At 38.6% G+C, this 15,437-nt stretch overlaps 2 protein-coding genes across 2 annotated transcripts in view; both read left to right on the top strand.

The window, feature by feature from the left end:
• The window catches only part of LOC128608387 (uncharacterized), a 30,396-nt gene extending 20,983 nt beyond the window's left edge, over nucleotides 1-9,413 (top strand). Inside the window, exons 14-20 of the mRNA XM_053626049.1 lie at nucleotides 3,600-3,667; nucleotides 4,019-4,108; nucleotides 5,666-5,732; nucleotides 6,825-7,020; nucleotides 8,353-8,557; nucleotides 8,641-8,746; nucleotides 8,845-9,413. Coding sequence (XP_053482024.1) covers nucleotides 3,600-3,667; nucleotides 4,019-4,108; nucleotides 5,666-5,732; nucleotides 6,825-7,020; nucleotides 8,353-8,557; nucleotides 8,641-8,746; nucleotides 8,845-9,413 — 1,301 coding nt within the window. The remainder of the gene's footprint in view (nucleotides 1-3,599; nucleotides 3,668-4,018; nucleotides 4,109-5,665; nucleotides 5,733-6,824; nucleotides 7,021-8,352; nucleotides 8,558-8,640; nucleotides 8,747-8,844) is intronic.
• LOC128608965 (uncharacterized protein KIAA2012 homolog) lies at nucleotides 9,328-14,545 on the top strand. The gene is made up of 4 exons (XM_053627212.1): nucleotides 9,328-9,389; nucleotides 10,456-10,965; nucleotides 11,955-12,150; nucleotides 12,240-14,545. Exons 2-4 carry the CDS (start codon nucleotides 10,866-10,868, stop codon nucleotides 12,391-12,393), a joined length of 450 nt encoding a protein of 149 aa, XP_053483187.1. The 5' UTR covers nucleotides 9,328-9,389; nucleotides 10,456-10,865; the 3' UTR covers nucleotides 12,394-14,545.
• Nucleotides 14,546-15,437: the final 892 nt, after the last annotated feature.

Here is a 15,437-nt window from a genome sequence, read left to right as displayed (position 1 = left end):
ACCCCCAACCCCTCTCCACTCCCTCTTCTGTCCACACTGTACTCTCCACCGCTTCTACCCCTTTCCTCTAGAAAGTTGGGCTGTTGGAGGAAAAGAAACTCTCTAAATAAAGATTCTTTAGGCAAATGCCCAAAACTGGCTACATGGCCTTATGTGGACGTGTATGGGGAAATAATCTTTAAGAATTCTGACTGCTAATAAGCTTGAATACCCTTTTACCGTTTGAATTTAATGAAAGTCAATTACAATTCAAGCGCTTGAGAAACTTACAGGTCACCAAGTTAGTGCTAATGAATGCTTAAAAGATTCTCACACTCACAGTGGCACAATATTATTTACATTCACAAGGGTCACTTCTGTAGACAGCTTTGGAAATTAACTGTAAGTCTAAAGCCAATAAGTGTGTCCTTAAAATTACCAGAAGATACTTTACACTTAGCTGTCAGGACACTGACAACCTGCTAACAAGTTCATAACCAAAAATAGCCAGTGGTGTGGCAGAGTCGACACATTGCAATCCGGGGTGTATGGCATGCCAGAGTTGTTGGCATATGTTACAGATATCTTACTAGGAGAGAACTGATGACAGAAAATGTGTTCAAAAGAATTTCAAAAGCACACCAATTGAGTAGTCTGGTCTGCTATTTGAGATATTTGAGGTTAAAATGAGCATGGACTGCTCAAACCCGATCAACAGGCTGGATACAAGACACTTGGTGAAAAATAACTGAATAATTAGGGTCATATAACCACATCCAAAGCATCTACTGTCCTCTAGTGGACAGTATTTCTTTTATTTATTTTTATTTATTTAAAAACAACAACAACAACAACAACAACAAACAATCCAATTCAAAGACATGTACTACTAGAGTAAGAAATGATCCCAGGCTGAGATAAATGGCAAATGTGGTTGCATGTAGTGTTTATGGGTTAAATCAGAAATCCACTCCCTTTTCAGTCTCAGACTGAAATCATAAACCAGTCCTCAATTTCATCACTACATAGGTCTTCCTAATAGAGAACAGTTTATAAAGAGAAGCATGTAACATGATACTGTGCATTAACTGACAACACTTTTTTAAAATTATTACCCACATCATAATTCTTAACTGGTTTCAATTTTTTTTTATCACCCTGCACTGTTAATAGTGATAGATATAACATTTAAACAGCTATACTTTTTTGGCTTGAGTCTGATAGGGGAGGAAAGGTGTGAAATAAAAGTGCCACTTCAGGTTAAAGCGATATGTGGTGGCCTACATTCCAGGTCGCATGGACGCTTACTGAGGGGTCCAGCAAGGGTGGAGGGGTTCAGAGAGAGAGAGAGAGAGAGAGAGAGAGAGAGAGAGAGAGATGCATAAAGTGAGATGTGAAATGGCAAGAAAGGAAAATATTAGGAGCATGAAAGGAGTAGTAAGAGTAAGTGAGTGAGTGAGTGAGAGAGTGAGCAGATGAAGTAAAGCAAGACACCAAAGAGATGGAAAATTAGAAAAAGAAAAAGGCATGAGAGAGAGAGAGAGAGAGAGAGAGAGAGAGAGAGAGAGAGAGAGAGAAGTAAAAACTGAGAGGTGCAAAAGGAAAAAGAAACAGTGAGTGAGAGAACAGAAGTAGAGCGAGACAGTAGAGAGACTGGAAATGAGAACGAAAAAGGCATATTTCTGTTGCCATTATGGGGGATTTGAGTCATGGCAGATGAATAATAGGAACCATTGATTATGCAAGTGTGTAGTATCAGAGAAGCTGGAGCGGTGGGTGAAGCATGGAGAGACACAGACGTGGTACAGCCCAGATCTCTGGAGTGACTGGTGCACTCAACTGAGCCTGAACGGCAACAGAGAAAGGCTGAACTTGTCCCCCCTTTCTCTCTTTCCCTGTCTCTTTCAGTATATCTTCTTAACACACCCTTTTCCCCTTTTCTCTGACTTCAAAGCAGTCCTGGAACCCATTAAAACAGACAGACAAGTCGAAAAATAAACGGTGCCTCGTTGGTGTGGTGGTGCAGGAGAGCTGGCCCCTGTGTGTCTGTGTGTGTGCAGGCTGTAAGGTGCAGTCTGCCGTGCTCTGCTGGGTCTGATCTACTGCCCACAGGCGTAAAGCAAATACCACACTCTGTAGCCAAACACTGTTCATGCTCACCATGCCTCCCAGGGCTTGAGACAAAGAGTACATAAACATCAGACATTTTAAAGAGTGTCTGCCTGTGCATGTGTGTGTGTGAGTGAATGAACAAACACAGTAAAAAAAAAAAAAAGAAAAGAAAAGAAAAAAGGCATGGTCTCAGTGTTACTCATGCAGTATGTCATTTTGACGACTAATAGTGTCACCTTTTGTCTAGATACATTCAAAGGATGGACAGATGGTTCTATAAAGGCCGGATTTAATGCTCAAGTAAAGTTTTACAGTTTAAAAACAATTAAGCCATTGTTATATAGTTGCTCTCTTTTGTAGGGATAAAATACATGCCAGTGATAATGTGGACAGGGTTAATCTTAGCACTCCCTCTAGTGGAATGAAAATTTATTACTACATGCGGTGGTAACAAACATCATAATCCAAAAAAGGCATATGCTGCTGATTTCAAAGCCCATGAGGCTCACTTTACTGAGTCTGCATCCATCAGCACTGCTGCAGGAATGTGCAGTGTTTTGGGTTCTGTAAAGTGAGACCTCACTGGTCACATAGGTCAGATTTTAGGTTAGATACACTTCCAACAGAGCAATATGGTTCTCTTTTGCCCATGCCAACTGGATGCAGCATTAATGCTTACTTCAAGTGGTACATTAGGTACATGAGTGGTAAATTACAGCTACAGTGCAAAAGTATTTATCCTTCCTGTCAACTGTTGAACATAAGTTCCTGATTAGTACAAGCTATGAGTATGTAAGTAGCATTTAATGCACAATTTCTAAATTAAACATATAATCCAGTGCTACTTACCACATCTGTAGCATGTGTGCTTTCCCTGTACTGATAAATGATAAAAGAATGAAAGTCAGGTGACTTTCTCATTATTTAGCCTTCATACAGTTTTCAGTTAAATGTACAGCTTGTCCTTTATGAGAGAACTACATTTTAAGAAGTATAAGATATATAGTTGTGTGTTACCAACATAGTCACTACCTCTCACGGCAACCACAGAAGTCCAACATTTCCATTCCAATGTTTTCCAAGGTTACCACAAAACATTAAGGAAAGTACAATAAACCAGAATTACTTTTTAACTGTATTAGTTATTGAAACTTTGGAAGACCTACATGAGAACAAATTGACACTTTCAGTCATGTGTTGCATTGTTAGAGTAAGGCTGCAGTTTTGTATGTACATTACGAATTCATATATTTTACATGCTAGAACTGAACAGCTGCCCTTTGACCTCCATAGACACCATCAATGCATTTCAATAAAGAGGGGTTCATTCTTTTTTCAGAACAGAGAAATGTAATGTAATTCCCGTCAGTGGTAATCACACATACACTACAGAGGCAGTGTGTAGAGATTAGGTTGAAAAATGCAAGAGAATTTCTTGAAAAAGAAATTAAAAAGCAGCCCTTTCTGCTAGTAAAGTTCAAACAATCCTGCATGCTTTCTTCTTCCAGGAGGACTGAATGACAGAGAAGTGGAGGCTAAGCGAGGTCAGAAGAAACAAACCAGCACTAAGCGAAAGGTATGAGCCTGAACTAAAAGCCCTGCTCCACCTGCACAGCTCCCCACATCCCACAGTGTATTTACTCAAAACCATGATGTCTCAGCATGTTAAGTGACCGGAGGAGCACTGAGAAATAAACACTAATGAAATATGGTCTTGAAATGAACCAAGGATCATGTCTTAACAGAATTCACTCTACTGTTGCCAAGCAGATTTTATGATCCATGGATCTTCATGTAGCAGAAAGAAAAGAAGCACACCTGCCAGCTAAATTCAGATATGGGTTAAATGTGTTAATGGTGTTATGGTAGTTCACAATGCAGATATGATTAGCTATCATGCTGTCTGTCTGTGTTTATGGCTTTATAGGATATACCTCAATCTGCTGAAAATATCACAGTGGATGAGATGGCAGAATGTTCTGGCACAAATGGGAGCAGAGTTAGGAGGAAGGCACAGGTGAGGCTAAATACACACGAGGCATTTTAGTTTGTTTTTTTTCCCCCCAACCGCAAGCACGTTTTACATGTAATCTTTTTTAAAAGGGCTGCCACGTGCGTTTTTATATGTATTCATTTACTTGTTACTTGTCCCAGCAGAGCGCTTCCGAAGTTTTCTAAAAAAAATTTTTATATATATATATATATATATAAACACTGAAGTTCTGGGGTAAAATGTAGTCTCAGTGAAAGTGAATGTAAGGAAATCTGCAACATGGTGAATCGAAAACATTTCATTGTTAATATTCCAGCTTTGCAATACAACTAAAAACAAAAACATTTAACTATGGCACTCCCATAAATTCATGCTTCTTTGTATACTGTACACTATATGGCCAAAGGTTTTTGGACACGTGAGCATCACACCTTCCCCAAACTGTTGCCACAAAGTTGGAAACTCACTATTGTATTAAATGTCTTTTTATTCTGTAGCTTTACCATTTCCCTTCACTGGAACAAACCTGTTTCATCATGATCGATACCCCTGTACACAAAGTGAGGTCCATGAACACACACTGACTGACTATGTTTACATGCACATCAATATTCTGCTATCAATCAGAATCTGGCAATATTCTAATTAGTATTGAATCATGTAAACACTGCAATCTGACTGCCCGATTCAGATTAAGACAATATTCTGACCACTGGAATATGCCTGTTTTAATCGGAAATGCGTTGCATGTAAACACCTTCTTCAGAAAATCCACTGAAAGGAGATATATGTGCATGTTCAATCCGCAAGGAACTGTGGGTACTGACAGATGCTTGGCTGTAGGCTGAGTATTTAGGAATGGCAACTCAGGCATACTTACAACAACTATGAATACAGGGATATTCAGATGCCTGTACGCATATAAACATCTGGCTGCAACCCGAATATGGACCTTAAACAGAATGTGATGTGCATGTAAACATAGTCAGTGTGACAAGATCGGTGTGGATGAACTCAAGTGGCCCTGCACAGAGCCCTGACTTCAACCCCACTGAACAGAGAACACTGACTGCACCCCAGGCCTTCTTGCCTGACATCAGTGCCTAACTTCACTAATGCCCCACAGCCATGCTCCAAACTCAAGTGGAAGCCTTTCCTGAAGAATGGAGGTTATTATAATAACAAAAGTGGGAATAAATCAGGAATGAGATATTCAAAAAGTACATATGAGTGTCATGGTCAGGTGTCCACAAACATTTGGCCATAAGTGTATTTCAATGGTGGAAACATTTTATGCAAAATATGCTTTATTTCTACTTTATGCTTTATTAGTTATAAATATAGGTAGCAAACTAGGCTAATTAGTTAGGTGAAACTAGCTAGGACTGGTGTGAGCCTCCAGTGAGCTGTTTTTTTCTCATATCCACACAAAGGCACTTTTTTGAAGAAAAATAAAACATGAACTATAAAAGCACCCAAGCCTTCACACCTCATTTCACCTGTATATATTTCTCAGACCAGACCTGGTCTGGTCTGGTCTAACACAATTGTATCCAATCTAATCTCTTGATTTCTTCCCAGGCTTCTGTACGTGAGCAAAGAATAGAAAAGACAAACAACTGTACAGATAGTCAGCCCTATAGCAGAGGTAGGAACACCACCTGGCAATGCATTTCTCTGGATTCCTGTGTTTTCCTGATGATCTTAGTCTTATATAAAGTTCCAGATCAAACCTTTAGAGCATTTAGTATACAAGTAATGACTAAAACATCTTCTCCACATGATGAACAGCAACAAATCACACAGCACTAACTCAGTCTAGCATTAGAGATTTCCTGGTCTTGGTTTACCATTCCAAGATCCGTGTCAGTTTTCTCTGGGTTCTCTGGTTTCATCCCACCTCCCAAAATAACATGCCAGTACATGGAATGGCAGAACAAAATCGCCCCCTAGGTATGAATATGTGTGTTAATGTGTGTAAGCACATGGTTCCCTGCAATGAACTGGCATCCCACCAAGGGAGTATTCCGGCTTCACAACCATTGTTCCCAGGACAGGCTCCAGATCCAAGACCCTGACTGAAGATACATTAATGTATAATGTTTAAAAAATATATATTAGATATGAGAAGATATTGTCTGTGGTGTTAAACAAGGTATTCAGTTTTGTTTTTTTAATAATAATGAATGTATCCATTGGGATTGTTTAGACAACACCAAGATTGCTGAAACACCAAGTCAGTTTGCCAATGATAGGAGCAAGGAGTTTAAAGTGTTTAAAGTCTCTAAAAGGTACCTCACAATAAAATGTCATACACAATAGTTACATAGACCTAATAATTTATATAATATTGTTGCTCAATAAGTCAGAGACATAATCATTCTGTGATTATACTTGGCTTACAAGGCATTTTCTGTATAAATTAGTATATATGGTATGGCCTGTCAGAGGGTGTTAAATGACATGACTGTTAAAATAATCTTAAAAGCTGGTGTATTTCTCACTGTACTTGTAGTCTATATCTAGAGCCAGTCAACACTGCTAACACAAGCAGTAGCCTACACTGACTACTTTCAAAATATTCCAAACCTATATCAGTTCTAACTGGAATAGGGAGATAAAGCCCTACAGTCTTTTTCTGTCTGACTAAAATGAATTGGTTAGTAGAGATGTTTAATGTACATGGGCGATGGCTACCAGCATACTCACCTGACAAAAAGATTTGTGTTTTTTTCCTTAGGGGAAGATATCATACAACAAACAGGAGGAAGAACACAGAGGCCACAGCCTAAGGCAAGAGGGAGGGCTGGGTCACCACCTAGATCCGGGTCTGTTAGCAGCACTCCAAAAACAGCTCTTTCCACCCCCACAGCTGCCGATGAACTTATTGATAAAACAAAGCCCCAAAGTCAGACAGAGTCATTTAAAAATACTGCGTGAGTAACACTTTTGTTCATTTTAGATGGTATAATGCAGATCATAATACTTTTAAACTGTTGTATCTAATGTATTACATTATGGGTTATGTATTATATTAAATTACAAATACAAATTACAACTACATTGAAACCTTAAGAAAATCATTTTTTAGATGAAATTTTAGTAACAGTTATTTTATGAGAGTGACAAAGGGGGGTACAATACTACCCTACAGCCCCAGTGACTCTGGTTTACACCTGAGCTTGGGTTACTGTCTGTATGACACGAGTTTCATATGTTGCAATGGACTGGTTTCCCATCCAGAGTGTATTCCCACCTCATGCCCTGTGTTCCTGGAATAGGCTCTGCACCTACCTTGACTATGACCAGGATAAAGCTGAAGTTACTGAAGATGAATGTATGAATAAATGATTTTATGTATCATTACAAGGATAGATAAATACACCTGTAGCCTGACTGAACATTATAATCAGATGCTAATGAGATACTATTATACCAACCACAGATTTCAAATGATTTCAGTTATTTTCCCTGGAACTGTTCCACCCTTACTAAAGCATCTAACATTTTTGTTTATTTTGCCATGTCATTCTTTTTAGTATAGTAAAAATGAACCTTACTCTTAGCATTCAAACAACCCTATATTGAATTATCTAGCTGCTGCTATTGTCTAGCCATCAAAGAAATTTTAAAGTCTTTTTTGTGTTTTAATCTACTGCATGAGCAGTTAATATGTTCTGCCTCAGTACACTTGGAAAACAGATGCCATCATAGCACTTGTTTGGTTGCTCTTGGGGAGCCCTTATAGATTCTAGGTAGAACCTTAAAATACTGTTTCCCATTCAGATGCATTCCAGGTAAAAAAAAAAAAAAAAACTTTGGGAAGTTAAGAACCCTTAACCATTCAACAATAGTTTCCATTTCTTTCTTTATAGCACAACATTAATTAAGAGTTTCCTTTCCTGCCCGTGACTATGTTTTGGGTAAACACACTGCAGATCGAGACATAAGACCAAAGGTCAGGGTGAGGTCAAGCAACATGGTATTGTGTGGTTTGGAGTCCTTAATATCCTGTCTCATTACTATTTGCATTCCGCTCTCACCCATTTCACGTCAGCGTCCGCCTCGTTTTCCATCACTCTTTGACGGCGTTTCGAGTTTCAGCCACAGCCTCTTGGCCTTGAGAAAGAAGGGATTAGAGCACCTCTCTCCATCTGCCTCCCTTCCGTTCTCAGTGATATAGTTTATCACCAACACCCCACTGATCCTGCATCACTGCCAGATGACATCAGCTATGTTTCTTATGCTTTTCTTACTTACTTTGACAGCAAGTCCAGAAAATCAGGTAAATTCGACAGTGCAGACGACCCCCACATAAGGAATGTGAAGAAGCAAAAGTTTGATCAGCATGCCAGCAGAGTCCCAGTTAATAATTATGCAGAGATGAAGACTGTAGAAACAAATGTGGACAATGTGGACACAGAGTCACAAGACACCAGTTTTAATGAAGAAGCAACTTCTGGTCCAATACATGTGAGTCCTACTGTAGATTACTATCAACAGTGAATAGTGATGAATCCCTTTCATTCTTCATTCATGATTTCTTGCCTCTGCAGAAGAAAAATAAAAAGGCAGGTGATGAGAAAGCAAAGTCCACAAAGTCACAAAACACAGCAGAAAAAGTCAAAAAGAAGTCCAAAGGTCAAGCCGCATTTGTTGTGGGTGAGTTTTTGCTATTACTCATGAGTGCTGTTTGTAATTCCAATATCTAGAGCAATGCCTGAATACGACAAATCATGTACAATTTTCATCTGTCTCAGGTAAACCGAGGCAGTCACAGGAAGTACTGCAAATTGAAAAGAGGAAATATAGCTCAGACAGACGTGAGAAGACAGTGTCCAACACACTGGTGAATGAGTCAGAGGACAAATCGGCAGACAATTATTCCTGTGGTTCTTCTGAATACACTATGGATGACAGGGAAAGCAGCCACACCTCAAATGTCCAAAAGAGCTGTGAAACTGGACACAGTCCGGTTATTGATCAGGATTACATCCATCAGGAGAAGTGTGTAGAAGGACACAGTCTGGAGATTGATCAGACTGGTGTTTCCAGAGAAGATGGTGGAGCTGGAGACATTGATACGGTCTCTGATTTCCAAGAGAGTGACATATCTGCACTTTCTTCCAGATCACACAGCTCTGCCAAGTCGTCGTCTACAAGCACCTGGAGCGTTCAGAGAACCAGTGTATCATCAGATACTGGCATGTGTAGCCCAGTACAACTTCCTCATCTCTTCCCACGTGGTGGTGTCCCAACACACCATCCTGCATCCAACCCTGCCAAGTCTGAATCAGCTTCTGATGTGGGTCTTATTTTAGTATCGTAGCATAATGCTTTAAAAAAAAAAAAACCTGATGGTTGACATTATCAATATACGAATTATTATGGTCAGTTTCTTCAAAACACCTTTGGACAAGTATCCTAAAATACAAGAATTATATATAATATATAGAGCTCCTTCCAGCTATGATTAATTAGAAAAATAACCTGTTCTGATCAAAATAAAACTATAGACACTTTAAATTAAAATGAGCTCTCTTTACATAAACTCAAAAAATGCACCAGAGAAGAACCATTTTTTTGGTTGTTTTAAGAGCCAGTTTTAACTGAAGAACAGGTGTATGATTTGTTCCCCTTTTTTGTTGTTGGTATGATAAGTGGCATAACTTTTTCCTACCTTTCTTGTGGGATTTTTGGGTCACTGTGGCATCAATCAAATGGTTGTTTAAGAAACCACAAGTCACTCCCTATTTTTCTATAACAGCAAGTCCTAAGAGGTTTTTTTTTATTATTATTATTCCTCTTAAACCACAGCAATTTAGTAATGATTACAATTCTTTAATTTATTAAAAGGATGATATTTCAAACTTTTTACAGGTTTAGACATGCATTTATTTGTACATTCAATGTTGTGGAACAGCCACGAGACAGGTTAGTTCCTGTTATTAGTTATAACAGCTATAAACAGTAATTCCCTCACCAACCTCTCTTTTCCCCGTCTCTAAGTTAATAAGGCAAAATTCAGCTTGTCATATTACCAAGAAACAGCTAAATGCAACCCTCAGTCCTGAAGAATTTCCTGAGGTGGAAAAATTAAAGCAACAACTTTACCTCTCTGACACCCTAGACTCCTTCCATAAATGTTAAATAAACATCTTGACCATATCACTGATTATATATACACATTATTTTTAATGACAGCACATTAACAGCACAGTACAGCACAACTGCTGTCAGAGTTGCTGTTACAGAAAACCTGCTTTCCAACAGGAATTCTCCTGTTGAGAATTCAAAAAGCGCTGTGGTATAATTATGATTAATTATGGTCATTAGTTGATATGTATGGCTCAGATCATTTATCTCCTCAGGCTATGAGCAGTGAAGAAGCCATCAACCTGAGGGAAACCAGAGTGGCAGCAGCACTGGCCGCAAAGGCTGAACGTCGCCGTCTGGAGGCGGAGAGGAAGAGGAAGGAGAAAGAAGAGGAGAAAGAAGAGCAGAGAAAGAGACAGGAAAAGAAAGAGCAGACGGAACAGAAAATGAGGCTGGAGCTTGAGGAGGAGCAGAGACAGAGGGCACAGCAGGCCAGGTTCACATCTTATACACACTATATTATAGGTTCCCATCAAAGACATAAAAGAAGTCAGCAAAAACTCCCAATCAATAACGTTGGCCATTTAATGGTGCATTTTTCAGGCTGAGAAAGCTTAAAGAAGAAGAGGAGAGACAGAGAAAGGCTGAGAGAGAGAGGGAAGGACAGAGGAATGAGCAGGCTGAGATGGAGACGGAGAGGAGGAGACAAGAAGAAACAAGGAACAAGAAGCTATATCTAGAACGACTTCAGAAAGCGAGGCATGAAGAGGAGATGAGAAGAACAGGTACACTTTCAAGTGCTTACTGTTGTTTATAAAGATTAGCCACTTTATAGTCTCTGGTTAGTCACTTTATAGTTTTAAAATGAAAATGCACTGAGAAAGAGAGAGAGAGAAAGAGAGAGAGAGAGAGAGAGAGAGACTTACACAGCCACTCAAAAACACAGACACCTGCAAGCCCACAAAACATCAATAAACAAATTGTAAAAAATACCATTTTACATTTGAATGCAAAGTTTACATACCCTTAGGACAGTGGTTTTCAAAGTGGGGGCCGTGGCCCCCTTGGGGGCCACCAGGGGGCGCCCGGGGGGCCTCAACAATTTGGTGTGCCCATCCCTCCCACTAGTATGTTTTCTCTTTCTCACTCTCAGACAACCACACACACACACACACACACACACACACAATCAATTCCTAATGTAATGTAATGTAATGTAAAGATGTAAGATGTAATTATTAATTAAAAAAAGGGGGGATATATTCAGAAGTCTGTATTTTTAATGTGTTTTAAAGGCATCTTGCAAAAGGGGGGGCCTCAGTCAAATGTTAATGACATCTCCTTGCCCTGGAAAAGTTTGGGAACCCCTGCCTTAGGACACAACAGACTTGCTGACTCCCCTTTATTTTTACAAGTAACAAAAATGTTCAAATGGAGTGTGTATGTGGTATGATTAATAGCTTGTATGCCCAGACTTTATCTACATCATAACTGCATCTTTTTTTTTTGCGTCCTCTGATTTCTCGTTACACTGTATCTCTGCCAGATGTTAGACAGTCACTGTCTGACATTTTTCCTGTTGGTCTTACTTAAGGTTTTTAATTGTTGTCTTGTTGAACTATTTTGTTTTTGTAAATAAATAGTAAAATAGAGGTACATTTTATACTGACCAGAAATAAGAATCCAGAAATGAAGGATGCAAACTTCACACTGTTTAGATGAGATCTAAATTAGATATTCTGCGATAAGGAGTACAGTTGTGTGGGGTTTGTAGTTGAGTTAAAGCTTCAGTATGAGGAGGAGGAGGCTCGTAAGGAGGAGGAGTATAGGAGATTGCAGGAGATGGATGAGAGCGAAAGACTGGAGTACTTACGCAGACGGCAGGAGGAAGAAGAAGAGAGGAGGAAGGCGGCAAAGGAGCGAAGACGAGCAGAAGAGGAAGCAGCCATGTGGGATGAAGAGTTTAATAGGTATTTCAATTATAGGAAAACTCTCACAACAATTATTCTAAAATTAAAAGTATGAACTGATTAATACATTGCACTATTCTGATTTACAGGCAGAGGGCAGCACTGGAGCAAAATCTCCAGTTCCACAGAGGACTTTTTGTGGAGACAGAGGGTCTGAAACAGAAGCAGAACATCTCTCGGCCCTGGGTCTTCTCCTACTTCAGTCGGCTGAGCTTAGCAGACTGTAAGATGTCTGAGGAGTAAAATAAAGTTCATCACACCCATCTATTTTGCTGCCATTTAAAACTCCTCATTCTTATATCACTCTCAGAACTGCACCCCATCTGAGAGATGTTCCAGATGACCAGATTGATCTTCTAGCTATTTCTGTGTTACAGTCCAAAAATGGAAGCTAAACTGAATGAAGACAGTAATCAACTATAGTTTCCAGGAATGTAATTTTTTTTTTTTTTTTTTTTTTTTTTTTTACAATTCATGTTCTGAGTGTTTTAAATGTCACTGGTCACTATTTGAAGTGTTAACAGGTTAAAATAATCTGGTTATGTTAGCTTATCTGGAGCTCCTTTTGGGGCTGTTGAGAATTATTGTTTCATTTGAATGATAGAAAAGGTCAGGATAGTAGTATTGATGGCTTTCCCTTTGACTCTTGGTTCTTAGGACCTCTTACACCTGGATCCCGAGGGATCCATGAAGCCTAGCCGGGGGTTCAGCAATTTTCTTATTTAGCTACAGTGGTGGAAATCACAAACCACCATGAATACAAATAATCTCAGCTGGAATCTAATGAACAAAAATTTATTATATGAGTGGAAAGTTCATACCATTGGCTCCTATAAATAGCCCAAATATTACTGCATACTTCATTCAAATGGTTTGTTTATTAGGAAAAATAAATCCTGGGGGGATTTTAGTTTATAGCAAACTATAAACAGTTTGAGAACCCCTGTCATGGACAACCTAGATTATTTATAAAAATGTAACAATTTGTATGGAAATAGACAACAACTTGGTCTAATCTTTTCCGTTTCCCATTTAGTTGCTGTAAATTACAGAATTAAAAAAAATAAAAAATAAAAAACATTTGTTAAAGAAATTAACTACATGATAAACATACAGCACCAGTTCAGACACACCAAATATAAGCCTTATCTTTCCTATTTTATAATGTCAATGTATTCTTTCACACTGTTCAGTAGTACGTTCTCTTACAAAGAAATATCTGACCTCCTTTACAGTACTGTAAACGCCAAATGACATCTCTATTAATGAAAAACCTTTTTTAATGTAGTGTCTTACCTTTGCACTGAAAGTATCTCATCGCTCTCTGTTTTTTTTTTTTGTTTGTTTTGTTTTGTTTTGTTTTTATTTGTTTTTTTTTTCCAATATGCTCATCTTCACCTTTAATAATTTAATGGAAATGCTTAAAATTGCAGGCCTTGCATACTTCTTTAATTATGGAATACCAACTGGTTATGGAATACTAATCCAACCTTGAACGTTTACTACAAGCATGGCAGAGCTAGCATAAAATGCAGGGTTAACTTTACAAGGTTTGATCCTGAGCTCCTACCTCCTCAAAACATGCTAGGAGGTAAGGCCTGTTCACACCGGGAAGTTTTTCCCAGCACATTCAACCGTTTTTCGACGTTTTTTTTTTTTTTTGTGTGTGTGTGTGTGTGTGTGTGTGTGTATTCACACGCAGGCGTTAAATGCGGTCGAGGTGCTGAATGAAAGTTTAAATTCACTCCCTGACAGTAGATGGCGCTTATTGAAAAGCAGAAACACCCCGGTACACAAGGTGGCGCTGCACAACTTTCCGTTTCTGACACCCGCTCATCACTGAGAAGAAGAAGAGAACCAGTCTTTACGTCTTGAAGCCGTTCACACACTTTTTGTGAACTCGCTGAAGCTCGTACGCACTTTTGCTAAATGTAAGAGATTTGGCTACTGCAACAAATACTTCTTTAAAGCTAATCCTTAAAGTTCTCCTTTTACATAATTTACTCCTTTAAAATAAGTAATGATTTGAATTATATCAAAGTCAAAGCAACAGCATTCACATGCTTATGGGAAGACCCAAATTTACTTTGGGAGGGGGTGGGTATAAGGCAACTATTGTTGTGCCCAAAAATATTGACTATGAGTAGTTTTTTTGTGGTTAATATGATAATACAACAATGCAGTAATGGAACACTTAGCTATTTAAATAAGAGGTCAAGAATCCTTATATGCATGTACATGCCAGGTGCAAAATAAATACAGTGGATATCAATCAGCGAATTATCATTTGCAGGGAAGAAACAAACAATGCTATTTAGTGTAGAAAACAACACTGAAAGAATTAAATGGATCATTTAGAATATATGCTTGCATTTCAGTGTCATCAAAAAAATAGCCACAACATAATAAATACACTTTACATATAAATAACCACAACATAAATACACACTAATATATATATATATATATATATATATATATATATATATATATATATATATATATATATATATATATAGTATTACTGTGTAATTTTGAATCTGGTACTTTCAAAGGACACCATGTTTATGTGTGTAGGCAGAAGGATTTATTAGCAGTGAGCATTTTATTTCGGGTGTCACTTATGCATTAAAATGCCGGGTGCTTGCATCATCGTCTTCTTTTTCTGCTTCTGCTTCATCAGTAAGACAGTTTTGTACTTGAGCGCCATCATGTCGAACTTTTATGTAACTTCGGCTCCGGGCACCTGAACAAAAGCACGAATCTCATTGGTCGGCCAGTTTTTGGTGTGGTGCTTCAAATAAAAAAACTAATTAAAAAAACAACCCTCAACGTTAAAAAAATTGACGCTTTAATGCCACGTTTTTTACGAATGGGTGTGAACACTTCCATTGACAGCCACTGGGGCGTTAAACGGACTGCACAGGGCTGTAGATTGGTTATTGTAAATAGCCCCTAGGTGTGATTGTGGGTGAATGGTGCCCTCCAGTGGAGTGTTGTCCCAGCCAGGGTGAATCCCTGTTTTGTTCCCAGTGTTGTAGAGATAAGCTCCACCACAACCCTGAGCAGGATAAAGAAGTTACTGAAAGCGAGTGAGTGAGACTTCATTTAAATATGACTAGTTCTACACAGCATTATAGAATTATTCACTCCGTTGCTATATTTGGCAATATGATTCAATAAGAAATAGGACTCTTGATTCAGCTAAATGAATTTGTGCTCTACATAGTTTGCTCATCATTCCATAATAGGTTCAGTCATACTCCAGTAGAAATGTTTGTACCCTG

The sequence above is a fragment of the Ictalurus furcatus genome, chromosome 6, assembly GCF_023375685.1.
Source record: "Ictalurus furcatus strain D&B chromosome 6, Billie_1.0, whole genome shotgun sequence".
In the NCBI taxonomy this organism is placed as follows: domain Eukaryota; kingdom Metazoa; phylum Chordata; class Actinopteri; order Siluriformes; family Ictaluridae; genus Ictalurus; species Ictalurus furcatus.
Note: the sequence above shows the minus strand (reverse complement) of the source record. Positions and strands in the feature narration are given on the sequence as shown.